Source organism: Carettochelys insculpta, chromosome 22 (assembly GCF_033958435.1).
Source record: "Carettochelys insculpta isolate YL-2023 chromosome 22, ASM3395843v1, whole genome shotgun sequence".
Classification (NCBI taxonomy): Eukaryota; Metazoa; Chordata; order Testudines; family Carettochelyidae; genus Carettochelys; species Carettochelys insculpta.
The window spans coordinates 17,130,296-17,143,285 of record NC_134158.1 but is presented as its reverse complement, the minus strand read 5'-3'; the positions used below and the strand labels follow the sequence as shown (position 1 = coordinate 17,143,285).

The 12,990-nt window shown below is 51.9% G+C and overlaps 1 protein-coding gene across 1 annotated transcript in view; it reads right to left on the bottom strand.

Moving 5' to 3' along the window:
• Positions 1-12,990, bottom strand: part of LOC142025194 (scavenger receptor cysteine-rich domain-containing protein DMBT1-like) — a 903,096-nt gene that overhangs the window by 26,197 nt on the left and 863,909 nt on the right. The window contains exons 12-14 of the mRNA XM_075017758.1: positions 4,103-4,406; positions 2,970-3,293; positions 1,167-1,175 (exon numbers count right to left, since the gene is read on the bottom strand). Of these exons, the coding sequence (XP_074873859.1) occupies positions 1,167-1,175; positions 2,970-3,293; positions 4,103-4,406 (637 nt within the window). The remainder of the gene's footprint in view (positions 1-1,166; positions 1,176-2,969; positions 3,294-4,102; positions 4,407-12,990) is intronic.

The window sequence follows — 12,990 nt, the reverse complement described above, 5'->3', positions numbered from 1 at the left end:
TCTAAGGCTGCTGCAAGCAAGTCCTTTGGGACTAGATTCCTCCTGCCTGGCCTGGTTCCTCCTCCTTGCTCTGCTTACCTCCCCTCTTCCTGCTTCCTGCTTCCTGCTTCAAACTTCAGTGACTGCAGCTTGACCCTTGGTGAGGTGTCAGACTCTGATTCTGACTTTCACTTTTGGCGAGATGTCCAACTGTGACACCTGCACCCCCCTGGCTCTGTCTATTAGTTCACACATGCACTGTGTTACCAGCCCTGACACTGTCCGATTCCCATCTGTGCCAAGGATTCATGGCTAATTAGCTAATTTGGCAATTGGCCAGGACAATGGGGTTAGGAGCCTGACCCCTGGCAAAGTGAACCAGTGTTCCCAGTCCCCATAAACAGCAATAGAATCCAGCTGACACTGAATCTGACCAGTGCGATCAATGGCCATAGAGCACCAGGCTGTGGGACTGCAGTAGGCAGGCATGGGTGAGGTCTCTCCCAAGGACATATACACTGCTCCTGGGGGAATTCTGTGCCACTCCATGCATGCAATATCAGGGCATGTCTACGCTACAGAGTTATTCCATAATATCTTATTCTGGAGTTATTATTCCAAAATAAAATATTCCAGAATAGCGCATCTAGACTATAGGGAAGCCCCAAAATATGCAAAACTTATTCTGAAATAGTATGTCCACACACAATAGAGCCTATTTCGGATTAGAGCCCCAGGAGCACTGCTTTCAGGGCCTCTAATCCAAAATACTATGTCTACACAGCAGTGTTATTTCAGAATAAACTATTCCGCAATAGCTTATTTCAAAATAGCCCCATTCCCCATCTACACAGCCCCTATTCCGAAATAGCTATTTCAGAATTTGTGCTATTCCTTGTAGAATGAGGTTTACCATATTCAAAATAAGCCATCTGCTTCTTAAAAATTATTTCAAAACGGTGGTCACATTGTGTAGACGCTGTCCTAGTTATTTTGAAATAAGAGCCATTATTACAAAATAACCATTGAGTAGACATACCCTTAATGTGCCCCACCTTTGTTTAATTTTCCTGCCCAGAAAATAGCTTCTGACAGAAAGTTGCTGCACTTTCACCTTTTGCCCATGAGACGGCACCATGTGCTCGACCAGAGCAGCTGCTCCTGGCCAGCTAAGGAAGAGAAAGAGCCTGCAGTGCCTTCTCACAGTGCCTGCTGGGCCAGGTCAAAAGATAGAGGCTATGGGGAGACAGACAACTTGGACCTGCTGAGTAGTCGGATGGGCTCGTAAGGGCCAGTGTGGAGATGACAGACTGGGGGAGGGGCTGAATGGGATAGAGATGCAGACTCAGAGGGTGGAGGGAGGTGCAGGGCCACAGAGATGAGGCAGCACATAGGGACAGGGGGTAGCTGAGTTGGGGCAGGGAGACACATGGGGATGGGGACAGGGTGTTGGGCAACAGAGCAATTGGGGTAGTGGGTGTCTGAATGGGAGCAGAAGAACACATACGGAGAGGGGGTGCAAGGACATTTGGGGTACAGGGACACAGGGGCAGAGGTGCCAGACTGAATGGGAGAGGCTGGGTTCAGCCAACATCTGGATGGGGAAAACTCCTTAACAATTCCTAATCCCACCCAAAAAGAAAAAGAAAACCACCCTTTTCCACGCTTTTCCCTCCCATAGGCAACAACCATCCAAGTTCACACACAGGCTCTTGTCCAGCAATTCCTTCCCTCTCCCTCAGCTTTTCCATTACCCTAACTCCTACAAGCCTTTGCACTGGTTCTGAGAGATGCAGGAAATCTAATTCTGCTTTGTAGTTTAAAAGAGTTCTTACTCAGAGCGGTGCATTAATGTGCCTCGCAAGGAATCCCTGTGTCAAAAAAAGTTCCCTGAATCTCTTTTTTGTCTGTAGTGTTACCGACTTACTTGCTGACAGCTATTTTGAAAAACAAAACAAAACAAAACAAAACGCAATTTAACTGAAACTGGTGTGATTAGCTAGTGTTAATTTGACAAATCAAATAAGCAGAATTGTGCAGAATTTTTAATTTTTCCATGCAGAATCCCCCCAGGAGTAATACACCTCCACCTGCATCACAGCCCTCTAGCATCTCCCAACCTTATGAGGATTCTTACCTACAGCCACAGTCTATACCGCAGGAACACCAGTCCTGGGACTTTTCCTTGCAACAAAGCCCACTGCCAGCTCTGTCCACATATCTATTCTGGGGATACCATCACTGAACCTACCCAGCTTAGTCACAGAATCACGGGCACATTCTCATGTTCCTCAACAAACATCATATATGCCATCATGTGCCAACAATGCCCAGATGCTTTGTATATTGGACAGACTTCAAACTCTCTTAGCCAAAGGGTTAATGGGCACAAAACAGACATAAAAACACTCCTGATCCATAAATCATTCAGCCGACATTTTAATGGTAACAGAGAGGGAGCCGTGTTAGTCTATATACTATCAAAACAAAAAGCAGTCAAGCAGCACTTTAAAGACTAGCAAAATAATTTATTAGGTGAGCTTTCGTGGGACAGACCCAGTTCTTCATGAACCGGATGGGAATTTTCTGAGTCACTATAGGGGCTCGTCTGCATACTTGGCTTAATCTAATTCTTGACCTTCCACCCCGACCCCTCCACTCTCTGATTTGCTCACCTTGATCATTTTTTTCTGATTTGTCCTCCTTGATTACTGTTTTTGGTTCTCTGTGCCTTAAATATTGAGTCTGTTCTGGTCTGGCTATGGTCTGAAGAAGTGGGCCTGTCCCATGAAAGCTCATCACCTAATAAATTATTTTGTTAGTCTTTAAAGTGCTACTTTACTGCTTTTTTGTTTTGATAGTATACAGACTAGCACGGCTTTCTCCCTGTTACTCATTGGGACAGTGTAGCCACTGCTGCCCTAGATAGGAAAACAGTTTCCCAGCCTGTTGCAGGCAGCTACCTGGGTGAGGTGATGGAGGAGGGTCACCTGAGCACACGACACCAACATCTTCTCCATGGTGACAATTATTTTTTCCCCAAGGTCGAGCCTTGCATTCAGAAAGGGCAGCTTCTGTCCCCGTGCAGTTAACATCATCCATCCAGATGGTGTCAGAACCTCTCCCAAACCGAGCCCCTCCTGGGGCTGCTAACGCCGTCCCACAGCCCAGCTGCCGGCACACGACTCCAGCATCGGTTAAATCCCAGCCGTCATCGCACACGGTGCCCCACTGGTGGTTGTGAAGCACCTCGACTCTCCCGACGCAGCGATTGGGGCCGTTCACCAGCCGGAGAGGACCTGGGTCTGGAATGACTGTGTCTGCAAAGGCAATAAACCCTCAAGGAGACTCCTCTGCATCTGACAACAAGTGATGCTGACGAATGTATCCCTACCACTGCAGGGGGTGACTGGTCTCCTCACAGAGCCGCTGCATGCCAAGGGCTTGGTCCCCACCACTGCCATGCTGCCACTTCTGGGGTGGGACAGGGCAGCTGAGAGTCAGGGCACAGCAATATGGTGTCTCTGCATGACAGGGAGTTGGGGAAATGTTGTGTCCAGTCAGAGCTGTGGGGATGTCAGAGGCTCAGGGCTAATCATCTGCATTGCAAATTGCCCCACGTGGCTGAGGTAGGGGCCCAACCCTTGACAAAGTGCCCCTGGGGTTCTAGTGCCCAGGAGCAGCTGCAAGCTCTGTTTGACACCAAGTGCCAGAGCTGGGACCCGGGCTTACCCAGAGCCCCAGTGTGCCAGGGAAGGGCAGGGCGATCAGAGGGATCAGAACAGAGGGAAGCCCTCTCACTGTGACCCACACACACCCCTGCAGCTCATGTCCTGTACCTCTGCTGTGGGAAATCGAAAGCAGCACTGACTGCAGGGTGAGAGCACCTCTGCCTGAGCCCCACACTCTGCAGCACAGACCTTGTATCTGCCAGGGGGAGGACTGGGATCAGCTCAGGTGGCAGGGAGAGCGCCCCCTGCTGCAGTCCCACCCTGCTCCATTCAGTACAGGCCCGCTGGGCTGGGCTGGGGTACCAGAGCTCCGCTGGGGAGCCAGAGGCTGGGCTGAAGGCTTGTTAGTCACTCCCTGCAGCACCGACCCTGACAGTAGAGATGAGGCTTACCTGAGCACTCCACCCCGGCATCTTCCACGTGGTTACAGTTATGCTGTCCCCAAGGCTTAGCCCTGCATTCGGAGAGGGCAGCTTCTGTCCCGGTGCAGTTGACCTCATGCAGCCAGATCCGGTCTGTTCCCTGTCCAAAGTGAGAGCTGCGTGGTGCGTTTAATGCTGTCTCACAGCCCAGCTGCCTGCAGACCACTCTGGCCTCAGTTAAATCCCAGCTGTCATCACACACAGTGCCCCACTGCTGGTCGTGAAGCACCTCGACTCTCCCGGCGCAGCGATTGGGGCCGTTCACTAGGCGGAGCTGAGCCAGTCCTGGGATGACTGAGTCTGTAACACCGCAAGGGAGAGAGGCTCAGGGACAGGTTGTAGGAAAGGAAAATGGGCCTTTTTCCCAGTGGACAGGCTGGCTCAGTGGAGTGGGGAGAATGGGACACTGGGGTCTTTCTGGAGATCACCAGCTCTGATCCATCCCAGCCTGGGGAATGGCTGACTGGCAGGCAGGCTGGAGACTGGGACACAGGGTCTAACCTCCCAGGGGACGCAGACACCCACACAGACTAGGGGAAGAGGATGAGCTGATGCAGTAGGTTGGGGGACAGAAACCTGAGGCATTTCCCCAAATGGCATCGGTGCCCATTTGGTCCCAGCTCAGGTGGAGGCAGGGGTTGGCCAGGGATGGCGGTAGGGAGTAGGGGCAGACACTGGTCTTTCCTGGCTGGGGCCCTGGTTCCAAGCTGGCAATAGCTGCAGGTGGAAGCCAGTGCAGGTCTCTGATGCCCACAGTGAGACATGAGCTGCAGGGCTGAATTTCCCTCATGCGCCGACAGGTGTCCCCAGCCCAGCCCAGGCCAGCCCAGCCTCAGTCTGCATGGCTCCCAGGAGAGGGGATAACCTGTCAGGAGCCTGACCTGCTCTTTGCCCCTACCTGGGCTCCCTCCCTGTCTGCACCCTGATGTCCTGGCCTGACAGAAGCTGTCAGCACCAGCCTTGCTTGGGTATAGTGCTGCTCCCCAAAAGACCCCACTGGCTCTGTCCGGTGCTGTCTTGGCTCCTCTGTATTCTAGTGTCCAGCCTGAGCATTGTTCTGGTGCTGAAGGCACCAGAGCAGCCCAGTCCTGGGATCCCACCCCCAGCAGTCACAGGCAGAAGGACTCCCTCAAGACAATGGGTGGCCTGGACATGTTCCCTAGGGCCAGAGAGCCAAGAGGCTCTGTGCTCTGCTAACTCTGTCACACAACCTGACATTAACAATTCACTAGTGAGGAAACTGAGGCAGGCAGCAAGGAATGAACAGACTGAGACCACAGGGTGGGGCTGGCAGAGGCAGAATTTGAACACAGGTCTCCAGTTCTAGACTTGGACCACTATATTCAGTAACCTTAACTCTGCCCTTCATTATCCCATTTATGAAGTACCGTAGCTTCACACTGCAGCCTGCACCTGCTCCCCTCCCCACCAACAGACTCTGTATCTTCTGCCTATGTGCATAGTTACCTGTCATGGGGAGTCCTGTCATGGAAGCTGCAAAAAGCAAAAAGATAAGGTGAGTCACTGTCTTCACAGATGGATATTTTGGAGCTCTCCGAGCACTGGCTGATGTAAGCCATGGCCCAAGTGAGCTCTTCCTTGCCATCTTTGGATGCACTAGGGGAAAGGCTTCAGCTGCACGTCATATTTCAGTGACCCAGCTAGTGCCCCTCCAGGAAGTGGCTTGCTTATACCAATGGGAGAGCCCCTCCTGTCGGCATCAGTAGCATCTACAGAAAAGGGCTGCAGCTACGCCACTGTAATGTACCAAGTGCAGATGGGCCGTAAGTAGCTGGCAAAAGACAAAGCCTGGTGAGCAATGTCAGAATAAATGACCCTATACCAGCCCTTCTAAGCCAAGTCCCGTGCTTTCACACAGTGTCGCTAAGTGTCTCACTCACCCTGCTCCCCTCATGCCTGGCTGGGGCGACAGTCATCCTGCCATGGGTTTGAATCAAAAAGGAATCATATAAAAAGTAGAAACTAGGAAAAATTGCATAGGATGAATATAAGCAAACAATACAGGTATGCAGGGGCAAGATTAGAAAGGCAAAGGCACAAAACAAGCTCAAACTAGCTAGTGACATAAAGGGTATCAGGAAGACATTAAATAAATATATTAGAAGCAAGAAGAAGACCAAGGACAGGCCCACTGCTCAGTGAGGCAGGAGAAACAATATCAAGAAACTTGGAAATGGCAGAAGTGCTTTGTTTTCATCTTCAACAAGAAGCCTGATCGAGGAGTGCCTAACACAGAGAATGCTAGTGGGAAGGGGATAGGTTTAGAAGGGAAAAAAGAAAATAAGTTAAAAATTTCTTAGCATTACACCTGTGTCCCCAGGACTGAACCTGAACACAGGAAATATGGCAAAGAGGCTTTCAAATCACCTCTCTCCCCACTGCCAGCATCTCCTTCTCAGCTGCTTCTCTTACACACATCAGCTCTGTCTGTGAGCTGAAGTCCTTGTGTCTGGCTACTGATTGATTCACAAGTAACATCCCCTAACCTTTATCCCCATCTGAGCTGTTGAACAGGGCATGCACACAAAACACAAGTACAACAGATTTCCCTCTTTCAAGAACAGCCTGAAAATGGGAGGAAATTTTCAGCAGGTTTCAGGATATACTAACCAGTTGAAAGGTTTTAAAATATGCTAAAACAATCACCACACTCTAGATGATACCCAGGTGGGAAACACATGCTGAATTATCTACTTTGTAAGTACAGGTACAATGTTTTGTGCTTTGGGGGACAGGATTAAAATTCAGAATGATCTGCACTAACTGGAGAAATGGTGGGAGGTAAACAGGATGAAATTCAATAAGGAAAAATGCAAAATATTCCATTTAGGAGCAAACAATGAATTACATACACCAACCCTGGGAAATGACTGCCTATGAAGGAGCACAGCAGAAAGTGATCTGGGGGTCACAGTGGACCACAAGCTAAATATGAGTCACAGTATAATTGCAAGAAAAAAAGCAAAACATCCTTCTGGGATGTAGTAGCCGGAGTGTTTCAAACAACACTGAGGAAGTAATTTTTCTGATCTATTTCATGTTGATTTGGCCTCAACTGGCCAGATCTAGGTGCCACATTTCAGGAATGATGGGAATCAACTGGCGTAAGTCCAGAGAAGTGTAACAAAGATGATTAAAGGTCTAAAAACATGACCTCTGAAGGGACATTGAAAAAATTTGTTTGTTTATTCTGGAGAACAGAAAACTAAGAAAGGGCACAATAATCATTTTCACATACATCAAAGTTTGTTGTACAGAGAACGAACGTGAGGGCAGGACAAGAAGCAACGGGCATAAATTGCAGCAAGTGAGGTTTAGGTTGGACATTAGGAAAAACCTCCTGTCAGATGACCCGTCCTGGCAATAGGATGATTTGGGATGACGACTGCAGGCCCCACACTTTGGGGAACCACACAGCATTTACCTCAACTGTCCTATGGGTGGAAGGGACCCAGAGGATTACAGGGCCTGGCATGATTCTCTCACCCCTCCTGCTCTTTGGGGCCCTCTGCAATTCATACACCTCTGCAGCCTGGTCTGTGCACCTTGTGGAAGTGACAGTGCAAGTACTTCCACATGTGGTCAGAAGTCACCGGTGTGGCTTGCATCAGAGGTACCTTGCTCTGGCAATGAGCATAACTATTTGGTTTTTAGGTTATAAGTCTGTGACTTATGCCTTAGGCAGTGATCTTACTACATCAGAAAGGGGTGCCATTGAGAATGAAAATAGGACCACTGGAATTGGCGCAAGAAGCCAGGACCATGGGTAAGCTAATAATCAGTTTGGATTTCACTGCAACTAGAAAGTATGCAATGAATCAATATATCTTCATTTTAGTAAATGAATTCTCCTCTGGATGTGGGATCCTAGCAGCACTGCGCTCACATCAAGGGAGAAACTTTGAATGCCAAGAGTTCCTGTAACTTTGCGAGGTTCACTGGGCACCATAAAACCTGCCCCAGCTCCGCACGTCCTGCACGCTCGGACAGGGTGGTGGAAAGGTTGAGTCAGTCTCAGAGATTCTGTGGCCAAAAGGGACCACTGTGATCATGTAGTCTGACTGCTGAGGAGTACCGGCCAGAGACTGGCCCTGAAATAATTCCTAAATTGTTTAGAAAAACATCCAATCTTGAGGTAAATTTTGTCAGTGATGGAGAATCCACCATGACCCATCCTTGTTCCAGCCTGAATTTGTCTGGCTTCTACTCAGCCATGTTCCCACCTCACCTGCTAGATAGAAGAGCACATTAAACTTCCATGTTCCTCACAGAAGCACTTACAGACTGTGCACAAGTCACTCCTTGGCCCTTTTCTTTGTTCAGCTAAACCAGGGATTCTCAGCCTATGGGTTCCAACCCAAACATAGGTCACCATTAGATTTGATAAGGATCACCAGCTCCAGCTCCCAGTTCCTGCCCTACCATGCTGAAATAGAACTCAATTTAATTGATTTAACAGCATGCAGGAGGGAGCCAGGGAGTCCACGGGGCTGAGAGGGTTTAAACTGGAGGGACAGGGGGCAGTATGGGACTGAAAGGGGTTTAAGGTGGGGGCAGTATTTTTCCCAGGGTAGAACTTCTCCCCCCACTGGTTTTGAATTGCCTTGTGTCACAACATCTTTCTGACTTGTCAAACTGTGTCCCCATCTCAAAAAGGTTGAGAATCACTGAGCTAAACAGATTCAGTGGGGTTTCTGGCCCTTCAGTCATTGCCAAAGCTCTTCTCTGAGCCCCGCCAACACACCAGCCTCTTTCTGGCATTGGGGAAAACCAGACCTGGGCACAGAATCCCGGCTTTGGTCACAGCAGTGCCAAACGCAGAGGTAAAAACCCCTCTGCTCCTGCTAGAGATTCCCCCATTTGTGCACTGCAGGATCACGGCAGCTCCTTGGGCTGGTGTGTCACACTGGGACGTGATGTGAGGCTGATTATCCACCATGACACCAGCACTGTCTTAGAGGAACTGCTTCCCAGGGGAGCTCACTGTGTCACTCAGGCTCAGCGGCTTGGGCCCTAGATGTGCATGTTGCACATGGCTGTTTTCAAACCCATATTGTTTGCTTGCCCCAGTTTACCGAGTGACCTGATCGCTCTGAATCAGTGACCTGTCCCCTTCAGGGTTTACACTGCTCCTGTTGTGTCATCTGCAAACATGGTAATGTACTCTTCTCTCAGTGCCCAGCCACAGAGCTGGCGGGTCTACATGTGGGCTGCCAAAGAGGCTTGCTGGCCCTCTGGAAAGGCCAGTCAGTGCCCCTGGCTCCATCAGGGAGGGAGAGGGTCTGAGAAAGAGCAAGGGCTGTCTCTGGTTGTGTGTTGTACAGCACCAAGCACAGTGGCAGTGTTCAGGGGCAGTGGGCTAGGAGAGAGCAGATCAGGATTGCTGCCCCTCTCTAACCCTGTTGCCCCTCTTTACCCCCTCCTTTCAGATGGAGCTCTGGGGGGCAGGGACTGCCTGTCACTGTGCCAGCACACATCCCAGCACAACAGGGCTGTGAGCCTGGCCAGCTGCACGAGGTGCTGCCATAACATGAATTCTGGTGTGTGCAGATAGAAAGTTCATCAAGGGACCTCGAAGCTGGTCGGAGGAGGGCAGAGGTAGGTCACGCGGGGGCATTATGGGGGATCCAGTGTGCAGCTCTGGTTGCCCACATGCAGGACGGATGGATTCAGATGGACCCAGGGCAGAGAAGGGCTGGGTGGTGGGGCAAGGGGAGAGAGGTCAGTCGTACAGAAGAGCGGGAAGAGATTGGCTGGTTTGGCTGGCCCAGCGCAGGCTGAGCGGGAATCTGACTGCGCCCTATGAACCTGTTGAGGAACCCCAGGCAGGAAGAGGAGCTACCAAAGCCAGTGTTGGCACAACAGCAAACGGAGATAAACCAGACAAGAGCCAAGTTAGGCTGGAAATGAGAAGGAGGGGTTGGGAACAGCCTCCTAGTGGGGGAGGGAAGAATGGTCTAACTCTCCTGAGAAGTGTCTGACCGGGATTATACGATGGGTCCTTCCAGGCCTCTGGCCCATGTTCCCAAAGAAACCAGCCCAGGGCCGCTGGGAAACACCTCCAGGAGTCAGACACACCAGGTTCTTTTTACTCTTGTGAAACTTAACAGCTAAACTAATTATAATCAATGCAGCTAGCTAGAGCCTGGTTACCACCCCCTCACCCCCCCACGCTCTACCCACTAGCCCCCACTCCCCCCCACTGCAGCAGTACACCCTAGGAGTCCTGGCTCCCAACTCCCCACCTTCCCCTGCCCCCCCCCCGGCTTTACCCATTAATCATCACTTCCCTTCCATGGCAGCAATGGACCCCAGGACTGGCTCCCAGGACACAGCTATGCCATATCTGAGGGGTAGGACTGAGAGCGAGAGCAGGTTGCCCGCAGGACTACTCAAAGCCACAGCAAAGGGAAAAGGCTGCTCACCCCAAAGCCAGGCCAGAACGATGGAGATCCTTGTGTTCCCTTGTCCAGAACAAGCAGCCAAGCTGCTGCAGAGGAGGCGCCCAGCTGGCAGCCTGGGAAACCCCATGGTCACAGCACAGACCCTGTTGGGCAGTGTGGCCAGGCACTAGTGCAGGTGATAGTCCTAGTGAGAGAGGCAGGCTGAGCTCACTACGAGCGTCACAGGCTGGGAGGGTGGGGCAATGGGGCAGGCATCTGCAGGGAAAGGGATCCACGAGGCCGTGTGTGTGTGTGTGTGTGTGTGTGTGTGTGTGTGTGTGTGTGTGTGTGTGTGTGTGTGTGTGTGTGTGTGTGTGTGTGTGTGTGTCCAAATGGGTGTGTACAATGGAGCCCACAGAGCAGAAGTGACCCTCGTGCCCAGCACTGTGGCCTTATTTATATCACTGGATTGTGAAATACACATTCTGGGAACATGCTGAGCAAACAAACCCCCCTTGGAACTGCTGGTTCTGGGACACATGGGGCAGGAGAGTCACTTTCTGGAGCTGGCTCATAGGGAGCCAGCAGAAAAGAGCCACAAAGGGCTGGTGGACGTGGGGCACGTGGCCGGGTTTGGCTGAGGGCGCAAGGAGCGGTTCGTACAGTTAAAGTAATGCTGATGGCCGTGTGGCTGCCTTTATTCCAGCTGAAAGAGGCTGAGACTCGGCCTAATTGACAGACCCATCCTTAGGCATACGTAGAGTACGCAGCTGCATAGGGTACGATTACCTTTGGGGCACTAGATACCCCAAATTCAGTGTTGCCCTCGGCACCTGCATGCTGGGTGTGCCAAGGGCTACTGCTGCAGGACAGGGTAGCAAGCTGCAGGCAATGTGGGCTCCCACGGTGAGCATCAACCTGCCCCCGCAACCCTTGCTGCCCACAGTTGCTGTGGGGTCAGGAGCAGGGCCACGTCTCCAGGAGGCGGGAACCCCGGCAGGCCAAGGCCAGTGACAGAGGCCCATGCAACAGCTGGGACCCTGGCTGCAGGGCTGGCGGCAGCTGGGAAACCACATAAAATGTGGAGTGCTGCACCAGCCCCCAGTTCGTGCACCTTGCCCTGCTCCTGCCCCCAGAGCCCTGAGTACAGCCGCCAACCCATGGAGAAGTAGCTCCTCCTTTTCTCGCCAACCCCCCCACACCTCCACGTAGGGTACCATAAATTTTAAGGACGGCCCTGCTAATTGATACCAAAAACTCCCAGAATGTGTATTTCACAATCCAGTGATATAAATAAGGCCTCAGTGCTGGGCACAAGGGTCACTTCTGCTCTGTGGGCTCCATTGTACACACCCATTTGGTCACAGCCCCTGGCCTCGTGGATCCCTTTCCTTGGGGCTGGGGCAGCCATGTAAACCCCTCGCATTATCCCCTGGATCTGCACAGACTGTCACCATAGGATTCAGGGACACCAGGGCTCAGTGTGTGGCAGGGCCAGGCCCACTGACAGCGACTCCAGGCCCCAGGGCAGAACAGCCCACACACAAGCCGCACCTGAGCCGATGCAGTTTTCCAGACGGATGGAGGGATGCAGGGACCTGGCTGCCTGAGCCCCGCTGCTTTGGTCATTGCAGCAGGACTTGTCTCATTTTATTAAGCCAAGCAACCCCGGCCATTGTTGCTTGGCTGGGACAGGAGCATCCGGCTCTCAGGCTGCTGAGGGGTGTGGCACAAGCGCCATGGAGGGAGCGATAGGGAAAGGAAACCAGGGAGAGGTCACATCCTGCCAGCTCCCAGCAGCTCCAAGGGGCAGCAGGGCAGGTACAAACTCCTTTCCCAGTGGGCTGAGCCATGTCCAGAGCCCTGCCGGGGATGGGTGGGGGTCATGCCAGGTACTTGCTGGAGACAGGTGGGCAGGGAGGGAGAGAGGCTTTTGTGGGGATGTCAGTAGCTTCAGCTGCCTCGCCCCAGGTCCCAGGCTCCACTGTAAGCCCTGCATCCAGCCAGCGCTCTCTCTGCCCTGCAGCATCCTCCACTGTGCCCAGGAGACTTGGGCTATGTCTACACGTGAAGCCAACATCGAAATAGCTTATTTCGATGTAGCAACATCAAAATAGGCTATTTCGATGAATAACGTCTACACGTCCTCCAGGGCTGGCAACGTCGACGTTCAACTTCGACGTTGCGCGGCACCACATCGAAATAGGCGCTGCGAGGGAACGTCTATACGCCAAAGTAGCACACATCGAAATAAGGGTGCCAGGCACAGCTGCAGACAGGGTCACAGGGCGGACTCAACAGCAAGCCGCTCCCTTAAAGGGCCCCTCCCAGACACAGTTGCACTAAACAACACAAGATACACAGAGCCGACAACTGGTTGCAGACCCTGTGCCTGCAGCATGGATCCCCAGCTGCCGCAGCAGCAGCCAGAAGCCCTGGGCTAAGGGCTGCTGC